At 45.9% G+C, this 21,675-nt stretch overlaps 1 protein-coding gene across 7 annotated transcripts in view; it reads left to right on the plus strand.

Moving 5' to 3' along the window:
- The window catches only part of LOC125640350 (uncharacterized), a 39,835-nt gene extending 25,486 nt beyond the window's left edge, over positions 1 to 14,349 (plus strand). For 5 of the 7 annotated variants that reach the window (XM_075130613.1, XM_075130611.1, XM_075130612.1 and 2 more), the window contains 2 exons: positions 5,144 to 5,234; positions 10,725 to 14,349. In XM_075130613.1, coding sequence (XP_074986714.1) covers positions 5,144 to 5,234; positions 10,725 to 10,810 — 177 coding nt within the window. In that variant the 3' untranslated portion in view covers positions 10,811 to 14,349. Of the gene's footprint in view, positions 1 to 4,738; positions 4,785 to 5,143; positions 5,235 to 10,724 lie in introns of those variants that run through there. The other 2 variants (XM_075130607.1, XM_075130608.1) reach the window with 2 other exon arrangements.
- The last annotated feature ends 7,326 nt before the right edge of the window (positions 14,350 to 21,675 follow it).

Here is a 21,675-nt window from a genome sequence, read left to right on the forward strand (position 1 = left end):
TTTGTAAGCTGCTGAACTTGAAACTTGGGAAGAGAGAGATTCCCCTGGGGGTTAACCTGGCTGGGGAGGTTGGCAGAAAAAAATGTTTGGGGGGATAGAAGATGACCTCAGGATACTTGATAAACAGGGTGGTGGAAACTCTTTCTAGTCCAGCATGACAGGGGAGGCCGGAGAAGGTAATTGCTCTTTAAATACACAGGGGTGCCTTTTCTTCTCTGTAACTGAGCTGAGAAGGCAGCAGCTAGTTCAGCTTCTGAGAAGTGTAAATTGAGGGTTGTTAAGCAAAACATTTCTTTTGTTTAAATTCCATTTTCTCTGTTCTTATTCTCACCACTTGTAGTTTTAAGGAGATCTGTTGTCATATGGGTGTTCCAAGCAGTCTGGCCTTGAAGGCAGCAAACTTGAACTTCTAAGAAGAGGTATAGGAGGCAAAAGGGGTCTCAGTCAAGGGGGATAGACAAAGGTGTCCTATGCCCGTGAATTGTGTTACCATCAAGCTACAGTAGGTGTATGCAAAGGGAGAAGCTGCCAATCCTTGATGAGAGTTAGTGGTGGTTGGTTTATACTCCTGATAAATTTACCCATTGGTCTGTAATAATCTGAGTTGGTTCATCTCTAGTTATTGCCACAAGACGCATCTTTTCTCCTAGGTCAGTAAGAAGATAGGTGAGGCTGGATACTTGTGTGAGCGGAGCTCTGGTGGGTCTCTGTTGGGATGAGTGCATGAAACATTGTCATCATGATAGTGATGCCTCTGTTTATCTGAGCAATGAGTTTAGCAGCAGTTGGAAAGCACTATTATTATAGAGCTGCAGAAATCTAAGCAAGTAAATACACAGAAAGCTGAGGCTCCCTAAAGAGCATGACTTAGACGGGAGGGGGGTAAGCACTAACCAGCTGTCAAACACCTGCTGGCACAGTCTGCCCTGTGGTTAAACTGACACTAACATGTAGGAAGGAGACTGGCTTAGCCATGATTCTCAGCCCACTTCGCAACTGTTCAGTGTGCCTGACATGGGTAGAGACCAGGATCACCCCAGGTGGCATTTGAAGTGCAATGGGTGGAGGGGAGGGCAGCCAGGCATGAGTTTAAAGGCATATGGATATCTCCCTGGGGCTCTAAAGAGAAAGTGAGGTGAGGAGGAGTAGGAAGAACTGAGAGAGAAGGACTAAGACATTCTTCCAACATGAAATAATTGAGCTAGGCAGAAAAGGTTGTTCCAGCAGAGGAAGTATTGTCCAACAGTTAGGGCACTAGTTTGGGGCCTGATTTCTCTGCTCTGCCATAAACTTCCTGTGTGACTTTGGGTAAGTCAGTCTGTCTCTCTGTGCCTCAGTTTCCCTATCTGTACAATGGGGATAACAGTCCTGCCCTGCCTCTCAGGGGTGTTATGAGGATAAACATATTAAAGCTTGTGAGACACTAAGATACCATGTTAATGAGGACCATATAACTAACTACCTCAGACAGACAGAAAAGGCAGCGAGTATCCAAATACAGTTACCGAGGGTTCTTGAACACAAAACCAAGTAAAATAAAGAATTGTCCCTATGTGGCATAGCCTTGCACTGTCCTTTGACAGCTAAAACATCCGTTCACATTTTTATGTATTACATCACAAAAAAAACTACATTAAAAAGTAGAGCTGGTTGGGAATTTTCCACCAATGTTTTTTCATTGGAAATTGGTTTTCACAAAATTGAAAATTTCCCCTCAGGGAATTTTTTTTTATTTCCCATCAGAAAAATCTAAACAAAATAGATCCTTTTGGGTTGGGTTGACCCAAATCAGAACATTTTCAGCTCAAATTGAATCAAAAAGTTTTGTGTCAGGGCAGTTCGGTGTTAGTCTGTGTCCGCTGATGCAGTGTCTCATGGGAGACGGTAGTTCAGGTGCTTCCTGCCCGTGTTCTTCTCTATGGGCCAGACTCCCTGACGAGACTGCATCTCCCATTATGCACCACAGTCTTCTCTCTGGCTGAAATGATGTGATGCATCATGGGAGTTAACGTAACCATGCATTTCCATCATGAAGATGTGGTCCAGCCAGAGAGCGCCAGCCCACAGAGGAGAATAGGGGGACCTTGAATTGAAACGTCTATGAGACACCATAGCAGCTGATGCAGGCACAGATTAATGCTGAACCAACCTCAAACAAAACATTTCAACAGGCTCAACAAACCAAAATGAAAGAGTTCGATTCAGCAATGTTGAAATGAAAGGTTTTGAATCAACCTTTTTTTTGCACTTACTGTTCTGTGATATTTCACTTTTCCGTCCCAATTCCAGCTGAAACCAAATTTCACAATATCGCCATTTCTACAGGACAGAAATTCTGATTTGAACCAGCTCTAGTTAAAAGGACATTACAGCTGCAAAGTCAAACACCCCAAAATTAGGAATGCCAGCATTAAGGATGCCTGTGCAACTCAAATTTTGTTCCTTTGTGCCGATGCATTATGATACAGTCTTTAATTATCTGATCCCATACTATTTTTTTCGACAGGACCCCTGCCTCTTTCAGTGCCGAGGATGAGACTGGGTGGAATAGAGCAGGCATTTAACAGAACACAGCAACATTACACAAGAGTTTTAGGAGAGGAGGAAAGGAAAGAGACTTTATGCATATAAAACTATAAGGGCAATCCAGGGAGGTAAAATATAGTTTCCCAAGATGGAATTTGTGGTTTACACCGCTGCTCTTGAAAAAAGTGCCATGGGATGTTTAATGACCACAATTGGCCAGGACCTCAATTTTACATCTTATCCTGCAGCGCAGCTCTCCCTGGTGCCATAGAGGGCCACTGGCTTAGTATTGACAGAAATCCTTACTAAGCCACCACTACTACTTCCTGCATCTCCTGTTTCTTCCTTGGAGGTCATCTTTCCACGTACTGACCTGGCCCAACTCTTCCTTAGCTTATGAAAATGGATTAAATTACAGCCCAGGTGGGTAAAGCACAATGCCTTTTGGTGTTTAATGAACACCTGTAAAATGCTAATAGGACTCCAGGAGCTGGGGTCAGCCTGATGTTTGGACCTAAGCCCCTGACACAGTGGTATCTAGGAGCCCTCTTTCCATGAAGCATCCTTAGTAGTTAGAGTACCATGGTGCACAGAAGAACCAGCAAGGGAGGAAACTAGAGCACAGGTGCAAGTCAACCAATTCATAAGAGAATGTTACGGGGTGACTTGATCACTCCATAAGTACCTACATGGGGAACAAAGATTTGATAATGGGCTCTATAATCTAGCAGGCAAAGGTAGAACATAATCCAATGGTGGAAACTGAAGCTAGAAATAAGGTGTAAATATTTAAGTGAGGGTAATTGGAACAATGTGCCAAATGTCATGGTGGATTCTCCATCACTGGCAATTTTTAAATCAAGATTGGATGCCTTTAAAAAAAAAGAAAAAGGATATGTTCTAGTTTAAAAGGGATTATTTGGGGGAAGCTCTGTGGCCTGTGTTGTTCAGAAGGTCAAAGTAGATTGGGATGGGCAAACTACGGGCTGCATCCAACCTGTCAGACCTTTTAATGCAGCTTTCGAGCTCCCGCCAGGGAGCCGGGTCAGGGGCTTGCACCGCTCTGCATGTGCCGTGGCTCCATGCGGCCCCCGGAAGCAGCGGCATGTCCCCACTCTGGCTCCTATGCGTACAGGCAGCCAGGGGGCTCCGCACACTGCCCCCACCACAAGCACAGGCTCTGCAGCTCCCATTGGCCAGGAACCATGGCAATGGGAGCTGCGGGGGCAGTGCCCACAGACCAGGCAGTGTGCAGAGCTGCCTAACTGCGCCTCCACATAGGAGCCAGAGTGGGGACATACCGCTGCTTCTGGTAAGCGCTGCCCGGAGCCTGCACCTCTGACCCCCTCCCGTGCCCCAACCCCCTGTCCCAGCCCTGATCCCCCTCTCACCCTCCAAACCCCTCAATCCCAGCCTGGAGCCCCCTCCGGCACCCCAAACCCCTCATCCCCAGCCCCACCACAGAGTCCGCACCCCCAGCCAGAGCCCTCACCCCCCGCCCCAGACCCCAACCCCCTTCCCCCATCCTGGAGCCCCCTCCTGCACTCCGAACCCCTCAGCCCCGGCCCAGAGCCCCCGGGCCCCACCCTGGAACCCACACCCCCGGCCCAGAGCCCATACCCCCTCCCACACCCCAACCCCCTGCCTCATCCTGGAGCCCCCTCCATTATTCTGAGCCCCTCTGCTCCACCCCCAACCCCCTCCTGGACCCCAAAGCCTTCATCCCTGGCCCTATCCCATAGCCTGCACCCCCAGCCAGAGCCCTCACCCCCTCCTGCATCCCAACCCCTAATTTCATGAGCATTCATGGCTCACCATACAATGTCCATACCCAGATGTGGCCCTCAGGCCAAAAAGTTTGCCCACCCCTGGGCAATGGTCCCTTCTGGTCTTGGAATCTATGCATACTGATAGTGAAATCTGATCAGTGGCTTGTGTCCTATTGTGATGCCATCCTTTACTATCCTCAGTGTGATATAAAGCATCAAGGAGGAATAGACCAATGGGTTTATCTTGATAGTTTCAGGATCTATGGTAAATTGATATGAGTATCAAACTTTCTGTAAATCCAGCACACTGGTGCACATACGGTCCTCTTTATTTTTCATCTGCAAATGGGTTAAATGGGCTAGAAATGAGACGAGAGCAGAGCTGAATGGCTACCCTCTAGTTTCATAGACTGCAATCGATTTCTATTTCTGATATTCCACAGGCAGGCTGGAATTGCTGGTTTGCTGTCTTGTGCGCCTGCATCATAGGTGAGAGTGTTCCCCACTAAACCGACATTGCACAGGCTGCGGGGCTGCCTCCCTCACAAATAGCATAATAACTGAATGCCTTCAACAACCATTTCCACACTCTCAGACATCACATACGCATATACCACAGGAACACATCCTGACACCACACACAATACACATTGAGTGCATGCGCACATACAGCCAGCATGGGCACAGGCTGAGAAGATGGGCCTGTCCTCACTCCTGCACAGCTAATTGTTTAAAAGGCACTAATTAAAGATTTTTTTGTTCGGATCTAATTCGTTTGGTTGTATTTTATCTTCTCTGACATGATTTCTGTGTTGTTTGTTGGTGGTTTGTTTGTTTTTTCTTTACAGCCTCAGCTACTGATCCAGGAGAAAGAAACTCAGGAAGGATATTCCCAAGAGAGCAGTGACCTGAATTCTAATTCACCGCCTGCCACAGGAGGTTTGGGATTAGATACACAGAATTACACACAGTTAAAATATACAGCCATCCTTGCAGTAAACCATGTATATATCCCAGCATCTATAACACCATATGCTAGGACTCTGCTGGATCTTAGAAACTAAGCAGTGTTGTGTGTGTCAGTACTTGAATGCAAGACCTCCAAGGAACACTGCATCAGTATGTCTTCTGCAGTTTCCACAGTATGCATCCGATGAAGTGAGCTGTAGCTCACGAAAGCTTATGATCAAATAAACTGGTTAGTCTCTAAGGTGCCACAAGTCCTCCTTTTCTTTTTGCATCAGTATGCAAAGCCAGTATATGACACTTCCCTCTGTATCAGTACTGAATAGTCCAGCATGCTGTTACAGGCAGAGAGAGGAAGCACTGTACTTCTGGTTTTCCAAGAAGTTATGAGACTGAGGTTCTGGCCACTTTGGATGTATTTAAGATCAACCAGAAATTATGGGCTTGATGCATGAATCACTGGATGAAATTCTCTGGGCTGTGTTATGCAAGAAGTCAGACTAGATGAGGTCCCTTCTGGCCTTAAAAATAGGAGTGAAGGCTCTTCTGCTCTTTTCAGGAGAGTGTGGAAGTTGTTATTGTCATGGATAAATTCCATTCTGGATAACTTCATGCTGCCTCCAGTATGCTGTTCCTCTCCCCTTCCAGTCGTAAACTCTCGGTTAGTATTGTGTGCTGTTAAACGGTGGCTGGGATTTTACCAGAGATGCTAACATTTCAGTGGTCGATGAAATGACAGCAGCATATAGTGTCAGGTTTCAGAGTAGCAGCCATGTTAGTCGATATCCGCAAAAAGAAAAGGAGGACTTGTGGCACCTTAGAGACTAACAAATTGATTTGAGCATTAGCTTCATATTCTCTGTGTATATAAAATCTCCCCGCTGTATTTTCCACTGCATGCATCCGATGAAGTAAGCTGTAGCTCACAAAAGCTTATGCTCTGATCAATATGTTAGTCTCTAAGGTGCCAAAAGTACACCTTTTCTTTTAGCATATAGTGTGTATATCCGATTGTAAAGTGCTTTGAGATTCTCTAGGATGAATGGTGCTGGGTAAAAGTAATACCATTGTCATAAATTTAGAGATGGGCCACAGCTAAAACCTTGGTTCTGAATACACCAGACCCTTGGAAAAGTTTGAATCCAGATTTGACCTTTGCAGCTTGAGCCCATTTCTCTCACAAAGACTTGTGCAGAATGAAGTTTTACCATCAGTGAATTTTGCAGGAAACTGGTCCTTTAATGCTTTCCCTTGAGTGGGTAGGGAAAGGGAACCAGCAAGAGGTAGAAGTTGTCATTAACACTGACATGCGGTCAGCACAGCTGCACCCTCATCCCTTTACCGTTGGTGGCGTTTAACCTGGCGTGCAAAGCAAGCTAACTGACGTCGGGGAGCCAAACCCAATCTTGATTTCTTAGAAAGTCCCTGGAGATGCCACAGGATGAATGCCAAGTTTGTTAACCTCAGTTGTTTGATTCGGTTTCCTCTTTGACTCCTGCTCCCATATCACTTCCTGCCACTGAGTTGCATGATGACATCAGCACAGCCCCAGGCTTATAAGTGATGACCTCACTTCCTGCCCAATTCTCTGTCTTATTTCTGCTTTTCATAGAGCTCTTAGCATCACCCAAAACCGCACCCTTTCAGTTTGAGCAGGACTGAGGGCACTGGCATGTGGAATACATTTCCCTCCTGTTACACCGACAGGCAAGCACAGATGTGTTAGGATAAGCAGATGCTGCAGTGAGTGTGAGATGGCAGTGTAGCATGTGGTACTGTAACACAGCCAGCTAGTTACTTCAGTACTTTCTGCTACACAGATGGGGATGCTTTCTTCTAGTGTGTGTGGTTCACTTCCTGGAGGTGCAGAGATTTGTAGCACTGGAGACAGGAAAGCTGCTGTGTCCTGGAGTGAAGTGTGGAAGGTAATACAAAAGCATGCATAGTATGAAATCTAATTCTCCTCCTCTCTAGAGTCATTCATAGCAATTTTAATTCAAACAATAGCCTGAAAATGAATCTGGGATGCAGTCTTGTATGCGGAGCCTTTAAGCTGCCTTGCTGGAGACTTTCTAGATTTCAGATTCATTCAGGAATGTGATGCAGCTGTAGCTGCTTCCAAACCACTAGTTTCTGAATGTGAGCCAGGTCCATGCATCTGCAACTAACTTAAAAACTGGGTGCTATGCTGCGGACAGGATTTGCACTCTCCACACTGAGTGTGACATCTCTAGGGCAGCTAATCACTGAGATGTCTATTGTCTTTATTGAGCTTTTGCAGGACAGGACTGAGATGCTGTGATAGGAACAAGGAGTCCTTGTGGCACCTTAGAGACTAACAAACTTATTTGAGCATAAGCTTTCATGGGCTAAAACCCACTTCATCAGATGCATGGAGTGGAAAATACAGGAGCAGGTATAAATACATGAAAAGATGTGAGTTGCCTTACCAAGTGTGAGGTCAGTCTAACAAGACAATTCAATTGACAGCAGGATACCAAAGGAGGAAAAATAACTTTTGAAGTGTTGATGAGAGTGGCCCATTTCAAACAGTTGGCAAGAAGGTGTGAGTAACTGTAGGGGAAAATTAGTATTGGGGAAATTAGGTTTAGGATTTGTAGTGACCCAACGACTCCCAGTCTTTATTCAGGCCTAATCTGATGGTGTCCAGTTTGCCAATTAATTTCAGTTCTGCAGTTTCACTTTGGAGTCTGTTTTTGAATTTTTTTTTGTTGAAGAATTGCCACTTTTAGGTCTGTTATTGAGTGACCAGGGAGGTTGAAGTGTTCTCCTACTGATTTTTGAATGTTATGATTCCTGATTTCTGATTTGTGTCCATTTATTCTTTTGCGAAGAGACTGTCCGGTTTGGCCAATGTACATGGCAGAGGGGCATTGCTGGCACATGATGGCATATATCACGTTGGTAGATGTGCAGGTGAACGAGCCCCTGATGGCATGGCTAATGTGATTAGGTCCTGTGAAGGTGTCACTTGAATAGATATGTGGACAGAATTGGCACCGGGGTACGTTGCAGGGTTTGGTTCCTGGGTTGGTGTTTTTGTTGTGTGGTGTGTGGTTGCTGGTGAGTATTTGCTTCAGGTTGGGGGGCTATCTGTAATTGAGAACTGGCCTGTCTCCCAAGGTCTGTGAGAATGAGGGATCGTCCTTCAGGATAGGTTGTAGATCCTTGATGATGTGCTGGAGGGGTTTTAGTTGGGGGCTGAAGGTGACAGCTAGTGGCGTTCTGTTATTTTCTTTGTTGGGCCTGTCCTGTAGTAGGTGACTTCTGGGTACTCTTCTGGCTCTGTCAATCTGTTTCTTCACTTCAGCAGGTGGGTATTGTAGTTTTAAGAATCCTTGATAGAGATCCTGTAGGTGTTTGTCTCTGTCTGAGGGATTGGAGCAAATGCGGTTGTGTCTTTAGAGCTTAGCTGTAGCCAGTGGATCGTGTGATGTGGTTTGGATGAAAGCTGGAGGCATGTAGGTAAGTATAGCGGTCAGTAGGTTTCCGGTAAAGGGTGGTGTTTGTGTGACCATCGCTGATTTGAACTGTAGTGTCCAGGAAGTGGATCTCTTGTGGGGACTGGGAGTGGATGGGTTATTACATAATTTTTAGTTTATTTCCCCATACTAATTTTCCCCCTACTGTTACTCACACCTTCTTGTCAGCTGTTTGAAATGGGCCATCCTGATTACCACTATAAAAGTGATTTTTCCTCCTGCTGATAATAGCCCACTGTAATTGATTTGTCTCGATAGAGTTGGTAAGGCAACCCCCATCTTTTCATGTTCTCTGTATATATATCTTCCTTCTGTATTTTTCACTCCATGCATCTGATGAAGTGGGTTTTAGCCCAGGAAAGCTTATGCCCAAATAAATTGGTTAGTCTCTAAGGTGCCACAAGTACTCCTCGTTCTTTTTGCTGATACAGACTAACATTGCTACCACTCTGAAACCTGTGATAGGAACGTGTCAGGAAGCTTGCACCTTCTAGGAACTGCCCTATGCACAGCTCTACTGGGGCTGATGGTCCCTTGTGTCGTGATCACTATATTAATACACAAATAAAAAAAACAAACCTGGAAATATCCAACTGGACGTGGTCTGGCCTGAATCCTTGCTGGTCTCTCCTTAATGAGAGCTTGGAGGAGGAAGAGGGAAGTGGAGGGGAAGAATCAGAGAGGAGGGGCTCCTGCAAAAGTGCTGTGGGCGAGGCAATGACAAAGAGTTGAGAGAACTGTTCCAGAAAGAGTGATTTGTTTCCTGGGCCCTGTGCAGCCTGAACCCCTTCTTTCTGTGATATTCCCAGGGTGCTGATTCTGGGGTTTCCTAACAGCTCAGAGATTTTGCTTTGCGTAGATTTCATTACTTTTCAGTTGCCTATATCCTGTGATGACACCAACTGCAGCTCAACCATTGAAGTTTCTCTAGTTGCCCAGGCTGGGTGTTCCTGCCACCCCTCATGACAGAGTGCTGCATGATTAATGAGCCTGACATCACCTACTTCCCCAAAACCACAGAGGAAGCCTTGACTTGTTTTGTTTTATTATTTCAAAAATAAATCATCCTTTCTAGTGAAACATAGGGGAGCAAGAGAAGCCCCCAACTCTGCAATCAGTGCTGCCAGGACCCAGCCAGAAGCAGGAGGGAAATTTGTATTTTGTTTCCTCCCTGCCCTTCTCCCACCGTTCGCCTCCTCCCTTCAGTCGGGTTGGTGGTGTGAGAGTTCAGCCCACTGGCAAACCGCGGAGCCACTCCTTTCCCAGGACCAAGTCTAACAGCCATCCCAGCTTTCCCTGAAGCAGAGAGCCAGGTACAGGTCGGGGGAGCTCCCTGATCATCTGCTCTGACCTCCTGCATAACGCCAGCCAGAAAACTTCCCCCAGGGACTCCTGCATCCAGCCCATAACCTCTGACCTTTCTGAGCACACACTCATGTAACCACTGCAAGGTTCAGATATTTATGTGGACTCTGGGCCTGATTAGCTACCCACTGCAGTCGCTGAGTGTGTTGCCATTGACGTCACTGAGTCAGGGATCAAGTCCTTTATGAGTTCCCTTCAACCCACCTCCTCGCAATCCTCCATTTACTTTCTGACTCCTCCTTTCCTTCCTCCCCTGCTCCTCAGCAACCTCAAACAGCTGTGCAACTCCCACTCCATGCTCTCCCTACACCCTCCCAGTCCTTCCAATCTCTCCTGCTATAGCTCCAGTGAAAGTCTGGTACAGGCCACTGAAACCACCCCTGAGCATTGCTGCCCAGGTGCACCTAACTACTGTAGTTCAGGTCTTTGTACCTTGGGGATTTGGAAGGAGCCCCTCAAGGCTGCATGATGCTCAGGGACCACCCCTATTGCACATGGTGCTGGGAATTCTTTAACCCAATGCTGTCGCTGTAACAGGGAGGTGTGTGGGACTCCAGAGCTCTAACCCCATCTTTCTCATGCTATCTCCCTTTAGGCGCTCCTGGAAAAGATTCTCATAGGACGGGCAGGACTACAGGCCTCAGGAGATCTCTGAGCACCGCCCCGGCTGCACCACAGTAGCACCCTGCCTGCTGATGTTGTACTGAAGCCACAAGGATTAGGAAAATCAACCAACCAACCAACCTTAATTTCACGCTTAAAATACCCTCCACCCCATAACTTTGGCAAACCCAGAGCCCCTGCTGCCCTCCTGCTCACCCAGACAGCAATCTCAGGCATGACAGCCAGAAAGCTGTATTGAAAAAACAGCAGCCTCCTTGTGAAGGGGATTCCCCCACCTGGTTTGTATTAGACCTTTGCAAGGAATTACGGTTACATTAATCTCTTAAAAAGACTTTACAACTTGTAACTTGTGCTGTCAGGAATAGCCATAGTCCCACAGGGAATGGGGGACTTAATATATGCAAACACAGTGCAGGTGACCTAGTCACACTGCCACTCTTTGAGCTCACCTAGTAACACCATCAGGGGGAATGGGGCATAAGCTTCTATTTTCAGGAGAGCATTGAGAAAGCCTTTGGGGACCAGCTCCTGGATTGGTTGCTGCTCATTTCCTCGGGCAGTGAAGAATCCTTTCTCCCACTCTCCCCAAATAGAAAAAACAATGGGAATTGCCAAACTGCCATGGGCCAGTGCTTCATCTAGTCAGTTACCCTTGCTTCAGTCTAGAGACCTTGGAGGAAAACGTAAGACTTGAAAAAGCTGGACTGCTGGGCGGGGGAGGGGTAGGTCTTCCTCCCCTGTTGATAATCTTGCTCCCTGAAACATTTGGGTTGATGAACCTTATTTTTTATCCTAGCTAGTGTCAGTCCAGGGGTTATTTGGGGGGCCATATCCCCACAACCAGTCCACACCCAGGAACAACTCTCAGTGAAGTCAATGAGAATATTTCATGAGTAAGCACTAGATAAACACAGAGTAAAGACCCCTGGATTCTTAACAGGCATGTCTGCAAAAAAAAGGGTTGCTTCTTTACTGAGCCTCATGACTGGTTTTACCAACTCCAAAACCACCTTGGAAATTCAGTCACCCCCTGGTGTGTCTGCATGTTTAGAAACTAAACATATGGCATCCTCTGATCTTTATACACTCCAATTTCAGGAGTGCCTTTGGATATAGTGATAGCCAGTCAGTTTTGGGTTATTGCAAGTGGCTGTTGGCATCATGCTTCTGTGCCAGATTTGATCTATCCAAGTCTTGGGGTCCAGGGTGTTTTTAATATCCAGTCCCACGCAGTGGAAATCCACTGGTATTTTCTATCCCTTGGAATGAATTCCTGCCTCATAAAATCGGCGGAGTAGATATTTCAATTATATGGGACAAGATATAAAAGTGGACAGCTTTTACACTCGTTAAAATATTTAGTAGGACATAATTGGCTATATATTTAGGGAAGCAACAGCAGAAACCTGTGAAATGGCTGGATTTATTGAGCTCAAATGTTGACCTTTTACCAAAGATCTGTTCCTTTAGCAGGTAATTATTTCACATAGAAAAATCCCTGTAGCTTTTTAGGAGGAATGGTTAACTCTGGAGATGGGTAATAGAATTTGGGGCATTTCACCTCTAGGCTCTGAGATCAAATCCAATCCAACATAATAGTAACAAAGGATTTTAGACCCCTAACTTCCATTTATTTTAATGAAAGTTTGGCATCTAAGACCCAGTTCCAAAGGGATTAAGACCTTGATCCTGTAGTTGACTCCACGCAGGGGGACTTCTTGCTCTAATAGTTGTTTCTGTCTAATGGCTGCTCTATGGTAGTCTACTTGAAATGAGTTAGAATGACTCAGCTGAGTTCCTAGTGGAACACCACATCACAATAACCATTTCCGCTCTTCTGACAGTCTTATCAGAGCAGGCAAGGCTGAAGTGGTGCAGATACTGAATGACTTTATCAATGTGGTGGTCACCCCCAAGTCAAGAATGAAGCAGGTGGGTGAGGGTTGGGGAAGATTGCACTGCTACTTATGCTATCCCTGTTCTATAGATAAGTAGAGGAATTTAGGTCCCAGGGCTGACAATGTAATGGCTTTCCTAAGCAATAAATCTCCTCCCAGATATACAGAGAGAAAATTTTAGCCTTGCAAAATTTCCATGAAAATTTATCAGCACAGGCACAAAAACTGCCCTGGACTATGCTGCTGATGCAAACTGATGAGGAAGGAAGGAATAATATTTCACTCACCTATAGTTTTCTTGTAAGTATTCTTGCTGAATAGTCCATCTTCCCCAGATGGACAAAATATTATTTGTGGTTTCCACCATCCTTCTCCATGAGTGCAATGATGGTGCTTTGGAAGGGGAAAGGTGAGCATGTTTCCTGCTGCATTTTCCTTAATTTTTTTTAGATACCTCCACTGCTTACCACTTTTAACTATTCCCAAACCTGGCTGCAGCGGCATAATGGGTGAGATTCATATTTTTTGGTACATTCCATTAGAGGATCCATTTTATGCTCTTCTGAGTTCAGCTACTGGAGCTGGGCTTCGTATCAGGTGGATACAATCATTTAGTTGTGGCTCATCTCACAACTCAAAGGCTGTGCTGGATGGACACAGAAATCCATTTCAAGTTCTTGACTCCAGGTGAATTGACAGACTGTAGGAGTTCTGTCTGCCAGACTCTAAATGCTGATTTAGCTAATATTTTTCATCTGTGAGTGTGACAGGCAAAAATGCCAGACTTGGATTTTCTCTTCACCTGAAATGGATTTGGAGTAAGCATTTGTACAATATGTGGTCTGGTTAATTACTGTATCGTGATTGACGTTCAGGCATTTCTCAGTATATTATCTAGATCTTTCTCAGTTGGTGTGCGTGCACAACGACAGGGAAAGGAGACTGGCTTTTGTTTTAACACAAATGACTGAAAAATCTGGTTAGTTTCAGGTAGGGAGGGCAGTTCCCCTTTGGTCACATCAGTGTCCTCTGTCTTGTAAAACGGGTCAGTCTTTGCTACCTCTTGCTGTCTCACTCAGCAACCACAACAGAAAAAGTTGCCATAAAAGCATGGCTATATTGGGAACAACAAGCAGAATTCTATATTGTTGGGAGATAATCTGTGTCTGCTCCTTTTAAGAGTCTGGTGCTGTGAAAAACCTACCTGTACTTTTTGTTTCAATCTTCCTGTAGAGACCGGGGGTGAAAACCTGGCCCAGCTGAAGTTAATGGCAAAATTGCTGTTGCCTTTAATGGGGCCAGGATTTCACCCTATAGCTTTATTAGTTCTTAGGAAAAAAAACTAGAACGCTTTTTATTCCCCATGTTTGACTTTTCAGTCTGTGCAAAACAATGGGCCAGAACCAAAACCCTGCATCTAAACAAATGAATTTAGTTTGCAATGCAATCAGATCAAATATATCAAGTCCTGCAATCAAATCAAAATAACTACAAGACAGACAGATTCAAAATCTCAGTAGCCAGATTCTGATTTTGCAGAATAAAAATTGCGGTGGTTTGGATCCACATCCCATTTTATATGTGCTCTAAAGTTTGGTAGGATCAGCTAAATGGTTCTGGTTTTGGCCCATGGATAATGATAATGTTAATTTGGGATTAGCTTTTAATTTTGTTAATAAAGATGTAAGTCAGACAGCACCTCTGGGTTCAATTTTCTTGTTCTTTGTGCTTTCTCTTTGAGTGATGAACCCAGTGAGAGTGCATGGCATTTGCAAACCACAGGACATCTGAGCTTTTCTTCCTTCACCTTAAACAAAGATTATAAAATAATAATTGGTCTGTATGACACAAACCCTTGGGTCTACACAAAAATGATAGATAATGAACTCCAGGGAATGCAGCAGAAGAACGAACAGATGTTAGAGAGCTTATTCCTTCACTCTCCTACTTCCCTGGTCCTTCTCACATGAACAGAGAGCAACAATACCCGAAGTCCGAAGGTGCAAACAATTCGATGTTTATTGGGGTGAACTTCCAGCAAGCTTAAATACAAGTTCCTTTTCCTTATTTCCGAATCCCAACTTACTTCCTGTTTGCCCCTAATTTATATAGTAATATTCTTAGCTATACCTTAACCAATCATTCTACTAAAATTTAACTAACCAATCCTAACATATTGTAACCAATTATATCCCACCACCTTATTTAGTTTACACCCAGCAAAATTAATTATACAGCAGACAGGAACAATCACAGAACCAGACAGAGATTATACAGACAAACAATAGGAAAGTGGGAACTATAATGGCAAGACAATACAGAAGTGAGGATTTCACATCCCAGTATTGATAAGTGAGTTCTTGCCAGACAGGATGCTATCAAACTAAGTTTTCTTTTACATTTTCTAGGCACTTCCCTTTCTCTGGAGCTGATAGGCACTATCAGGACAGGATTGTATTCCTAACAGCCCAATAGCACCTTCTTTCCATGTGACTACTTTGGAATGTGAGGATGTGACCGGTTGCTTCCCAGCTTATGGCTGCCTCTGTCGCTTAGCCAAAGGCCTTAGCCTAAGAACAGGGCCCCAGACTGTCACAGTAAGAGAAGGACCTTACATTGGCAGACAGTGATTTTGATTCTCTCTTTTATATCTCTAACTAGACAAGTGATAAGAATACACCTAAATTCTTAAAGTACAGGCCTTTACAGACAGGCCTGAAAATCTATATCCTAACAGACAAGTCACATAAGCCAAATTTTCAAACTTGAGTGCCTAAAGTTAGACACCTAAATTCTTATTTACCAGCATCTTCTGATAAAAAGACAGTAAATTTAAAGGTGCATAAACTGGAATTGGTTTAATCAGAGTAACAATTAATTCTGCTTCCCCCTGAACAAACGCATACTTCCCACAATTTATTCCATAATGCACACATCCCACAATAAAATTAATTCTGTAGTTCTTTGTACAACTAATTCTGCTCTCACACACACACACCAGTTAATTCCACAGCCTGCTGGTCAGTCCTTCACCCCCACACAACTCCCCAGCACAGCATGTGTCCTCAGTCAGTCCTACCTCTCCATCAATTCTGACCCCATATGCTATCCCTCATCCTAATCAATCCTGTTCCCAAACACACCTCTTTACAGGATCTGTGGTTGAGGGAGTGGCAGCAGCCCTGGAGGGCTTTTCACCATACTCCTGGAAAGAGGTGGTTTTGTGGGGCTGTAACTGAAGCCCTGGGAGAGGAGGGCTACTTCTTCCCCCTCTGCCAGGGCAGGCTGTTTGTTCTCAAGGCTGGATCATTCCAGGAAAGCTCCAGCCCTGTGTTGGCAAGAGCAATGCCTGTTTCTCATGCTAATGGACAAGCTGGTCCCTAAGCATGTGCAGCAGCTCTGATCGGCTGTCATTCCCCAAAAGGCAGGGAAATAGGGCAGAGAACTAACTGTATGGGGATTTCCCCCTTAGATTCAGAGTTTTCCCTGTACACCCTGAAGCCCCACTTGGTTTTATGCCTACTATGAACATCTTCCCTCCCTGCATAGGGCTGCCCTACATTTCTGCACAGGTCAGGGGGACCTAAAGCTAGAGTGGGAGGTAGAGCAGAAAGGGAACCAGTAACTCTGCAGCATGCTCCCCCCAAGCCCTGATTCACAGCTCAGAGACAGCTACACCTCTGCAGTGTTTGGGCTGCCTGGGTCAGGAAGGGCTGCAAATATGGTGGAAGAACGCAGGGAGCCACTGCAAAATGCAGCCTTCACAGACTCCAAAGTCAGAAGGGACCGCTGTGATCATCTAGTCCAAGGGTGGGCAAACTTTTTGGCCTGAGAGCCACATCGGGGACTAGAAATTGTATGGTGGGCCATGAATGCTCACAAAGTTGGGGTTGGGGTGCAGGAGGGGGTGTGGGCTCTGGGGTGGGGCTGGGGATGAGGAGTTTGGGGTGTAGGAGGGTGCTCTGGGCTGGGACCAAGGGGTTTGGAGGGCAAGAGGGGGATCAGGGCTGGGGCAGGGGGTGCAAGTTCTGGCTGGGAGGGTGCAGGATCTGGGGTGGGGCTGGGGATGAGAGGTTTGGGGTGCAGGAGAGTGCTCCAGGCTGGGATTGAGTGGTTTGGAGAGCGGGAGGGGGATCAGGGCTGGGTTGGGGCATGGGGAGAGGTTCAGGGCATGCAGGCTCCAAGCAGCACTTACCTCAAGCGGCTCCCAGAAGCCGTGGCATATTCCTTCTCCGGCTCCTACACAGAGGCGCGGCCAGGCGGCTCTCCACGCTGCCCCATCCACAAGCACCTCCCCTGCAGCTCCCATTGGAGTGCATAGAAGCCAGAGCAGGGCCATGCCGCAGCTTCTGGGAGCTGTGTGGTGTGGCCCCAACCCTGCACCCTGGCCAGAGCGGGGTCAAGCCACTGGTCCAGCCCCCGACACTGCACCCCTGCCGGGGCAGGGTCAAGCTGCATGGTCTGACCCCCAACCCAGCCGGAGCAGGGCCGAGCCACGTGGTGCGGCTCGCAGGCTGGCTTAAAAATGGCCCGTGGGCCATAGTTTGCCCACCCCAATCCAGTCTGACCTGCTGTATAACACAGACTGGAGAATTTATTCAAAATAATCCCTAGAGCAGAGCTCTTAAAAAAACAGCCAGTCTTGATTTTAAAATTGCCAGTGATGGCGAATCCACATCAACCATTGGCAAATTGTTCCAAAGGTTAATTACTCTCAATGTTAAAAAGAAAAGGAGGACTTCTGGCACCTTAGAGACTAACAAATTGATTTGAGCATAAGCTTTTGTGAGCTACAGCTCACTTCATCGGATGCATGCTCAAATCAATTTGTTGGTCTCTAAGGTGCCACAAGTCCTCCTTTTATTTTTGCAGATACAGACTAACACAGCTGAAACCTGCCATCGGTCAACGTTCAGTCATTGAATCATGTTATGCCTTTCTCTGCTAGACTGACGAGCCCATTATCAAGTAATTGATAGGTAACTAAATTGAGTTCTTTGAGTCTATCACTATAAAGCATATTTTCTAATCCTTTAACAGAGATGCTAAGGGTTGGCTGTCCTTAAGAGTGAGATTTACAGCCCCAAAGAGTGTGATTCAATGACAAAAAGCGAGACTTTCCAGATGGAGTGTTAAGTCATTGCTCAGGAGCGGTGCTAGGAGAGGCTTGTGGGGGGCTATAGCCACCCCAAAATTTGCCTTATCCCCCCTGTAGCAGCTGCCACTCTCCAGCCACCCAGCTCTGAAGGCGGAGTGTAGAGAGTGGCGGCTCTTGGCTGGGTGCCTAGCTCCAGCAGCAACACAGAAGTAAGCCTTCTTACAGAGGGCAGAGGGCTGGGGGGCCCAAGAGCAGCCCCATCCCATGTTCCCACCCACTGGAGCATGCCGCTCAGGCCAGGTGGAGGGTCCGGGATTCCCAACAGCAGCCTGTACTGACCCGCTTCAGCCCAGGCTCCTGGGCCTCACCCTCCATGGTTGCTGCTCCCTGAGGCCTCTGTCAGCCCTGGAGCTGGGTTCCTGCCTAAGCAGCTCTTACCAGCTATGACCAGCCAGTGCCCCGCTCTGTCCAGCTCAGCTCTGGCTTCCAGCCCCTGGCCTGGCCAGGCCAGGGCCACAGATGAGGACAGTGCCAATGGAGGGATGGGGCCTCATGCCTAGGGAAGGTGCAGCCCTTCCAGTTTTCTGTCTGGTCACCTCAGCCAGTTAATAACCCCTAGTTTAGGCACACAGTCAGTGGACAAAACGAGAAATATTCAAAAATAAACTGTTTTTATATAAACTTAATAAAAAAGAAAAAACTGCTTTATCAATACAACAATATGTTTATTTTGCATATCACTTTGTCCTAGTAATCATCCATTTGAAAAACATTTTATAAGTACAAATACTATTTGGTTTGGGTAACATTGCTCATGTTACATTTACAACAAACTAAAATGATCAGATTCCAAAATAAATAAATGCAAAATAAATTCATTAAAATTAAATAATTAAAATAAACCACAAGCAAACAATACATTTCATAAATATAAAAATACATAAAATAATCAAATTAAATTTAATTAATTTGAAGTTAACAAACCATAGATAAAGGATTCAGATTCCACATTTCTTTTAATATTTAATTTGGTTTCACGTTTTATTTGTGTGCTTTGTTATATCGCCATGAGACCCCCTTTGCTGTTTTTATAACTTCTTTTGGTGGCTTAAACTTGTACCATGGCTGAGGATTTGCCAGCTTCGCTTGGATAATAGAGACCAGTGGCCCTTCTAGTCCAAGGTTTGGTTTGAATGGTGTCTTATTCTTTCGAACAAGACTGAACGCTCTCTCTTCTCCTGCATTTGAGTGGGATAAAACTAAGACAAGCCTGGCAACTGTGAACAGTAATGGGAACTTGAGAAGACCTAATTTAAAAAAAGAAGTCTTGCCTGCTACTGGGACAATGAAGGGCCATGGATTTGTCCAGTATGGTTTAAATTTTGAACTGGATTTTGCAGAACCTGTAATCTTTCAATCAAGTCCTGCTCATTTTTTTGGGCGAACTCATTTTTTTGAGCATCAAGTATTCACACACACAACCATACCTCACTGCCGGATAGCCTCGTCTCTTGGGCCTATAGTCTTTATGGTTACCACAGTACACAAGCTTTGAAAGTGGTTGCCAAGCTCCAAGCCCTATGCCTGAGGCCCCAGGTGTATTGTTGTCTCTTTCAGCCCTTGAGTAAAAGTATTTTAAATCTTTGTATATTTACTCAAAATGAGTGAGATAAGTTTAGGAATATGTGTGAGAGTGAGATAGCATGCTAACAAGTGAGTCTCACATCCAGTGAGTGAGACTTGTCATGTCTGCCTTTAATCATTCTTCTGGCTCTTCTCTGAACCCTCTCCAAGTTACCAACATCCTTCTTGAATTGTGGGCACCAGAACTGGACACAGTATTCCAGCAGCGGTTGCACCAGTACCAAATCACCTCTCTACTCCTACTTGAGATTCACCTTGTAAAAGGGTTGAATTAGGCCAGGGGGTCCAATCAACCAATTAAGCAGCAAGCAGGGAAGAGATTTAGGCTAATTGGGAGCAGGCTCAGCTGGACAGGAATAGGAGGGGCCTGTATAAAGCCCAGGAGCTGGGGGCTGCTGGGAAGTAGGTGGCAGTCACTCTTTAGAAGGAGTGTTTAGGTTTGTAGAGGATAGGTCATGGCTACTTTCTGTAGAGGTGTGTTGGGAGGCTTGTGAACCCAGAGCAAGAGAAGCGGCTTAGGGGAAAAGTAGCAAAGAATAGGAGTGTAGATCTTGGCTGCTGATTAAAGGGCCCCTGAGCTGGAATCTAGAGAAAAGAGTGGGCATGGGTTCTCCTACCAGCCTCCTGGAATGTGGCACCAACCAGGTAGAGAACAGTGGACTATCTGGTTATGACATTCTATACCTTGGGGGAGCATGTTATAACCCCCATATTCCTCATTTTCATATAATTGTGATCTTATGTAAAAAGTATGCCTTGTAAGGTATCATGGGGAAAGGTTATGATCTACTGAAAGTAATTTCTCTATCCATATATGTAGTTATGAGAACTGTGTAGTATGGTTGTCACTAAAATATGCTGTAAGTTGGGGGAATCAGCCAGATATTAGCTACCCAGAGGCAACAGCAAGGAAAGTAACCAATGCCTGGGTGGGGTGTCAAACAATCCATCAACAGCCATTGTCCAGTCTAGGAACTACAATGCAATGACTCACCTGCATGAGGCCACACCAGGGAAATTGTTCAACCTTGCTTGACTTGAGGGGTGGGAAAAGCCAAGAGGGAAGAAAGGACATGGTAAAAGGTGGAGACATTTGCCCTGTGCGCGTGCGCTCTCTCTCACCGACATCTACAGACACCACACCAAGCGACTGAAGCACTGATCAAAGGGGAGAGCCTGGCTGAAGAGCAACCAGCCAGCCTGTGGTGAGAAGCATCTAAGTTTGTATGGGCACTGAAAGTGTTAAGATCAGCTTAGAACGTGTTTTGCTTTTATTTCATTTAACCAAATCTGACTTGTTATGCTTTGACTTATAATCACTTAAAATCTATCATTATAGTTAATAAATTTGTTTGTTTACTCTACCTGAAGCAGTGTGTTTGGTTTGAAGTGTGTCAGAGGCTCCCCTTGGGATAACAAGCCTGATATATATCAATTTCTTTGTTAAATTGACGAACTTATATAAGCTTGCAGCGCCCAGCGGGCATATCTGGACGCTGCAAGAGGGAGGTTCCTAGGTTCGTGTCTGGGACCGGAGATATTGGCTAGTGTCCCCCCCACCCCCGCAAGGAGAAACATGTGGTGACCTGGCCACAGGGCCAAGTCATGAAGAGGGAGCCCCGTGGGGGGCAGCTGGCGAGAGAACAGCGGGAGAGGCACCATGGGAGAAGGGCACAATGCCTGGCCAGAGCTAATCCCCAGGATGGCCAGGAGGAGGTGCCACCAACGGTGAGTGGACCCTGTGACACACCTGTTTATGCATCCAAGGATTGCATTAGTCCTTTTAGTCACAGCATTGCACTGGGAGTCCATGTTTAGCTGATTCTCCACCACAACCCCCAAATTTTTTTGAGTCACTGCATGCTGGGATAGAGTCCACTATCCTGAAAGGATGGCCATTTATTGTACCTAGATCAGGGGTTCTCAAACTGCATTGCACTGTGACTCCCTTCTGACAACAAAAATTACTACTCATCCCCAGGAGTAGAGGCTGAAGACTGAGCCTGCCCAAGCCCTGCTGCCCTGGGTGTGGGGGACAAAATAAAGTCTGAGCCCTGCTGTCCCAGGCAGGGAGGCTAAGGCCAAAGTCAAAGCCCAAGGGCTTCAGCCCCAGGCAGAGGCCCTGTAACCTGAGCTTAGGCTTAGGCCCTGGGCAGTGGGGCTCAGGCTTCAGCCCCGGCAAGTCTAATGCTAGCCCTGGTGACCCCATTAAAACAAGGTCCCGACCCACAGTTTGAGAACCACTGTCCTAGATGTATACATTTATATTCAGCCATATTAAA

The sequence above is a fragment of the Caretta caretta genome, chromosome 7 (assembly GCF_965140235.1).
Source record: "Caretta caretta isolate rCarCar2 chromosome 7, rCarCar1.hap1, whole genome shotgun sequence".
Classification (NCBI taxonomy): Eukaryota; Metazoa; Chordata; order Testudines; family Cheloniidae; genus Caretta; species Caretta caretta.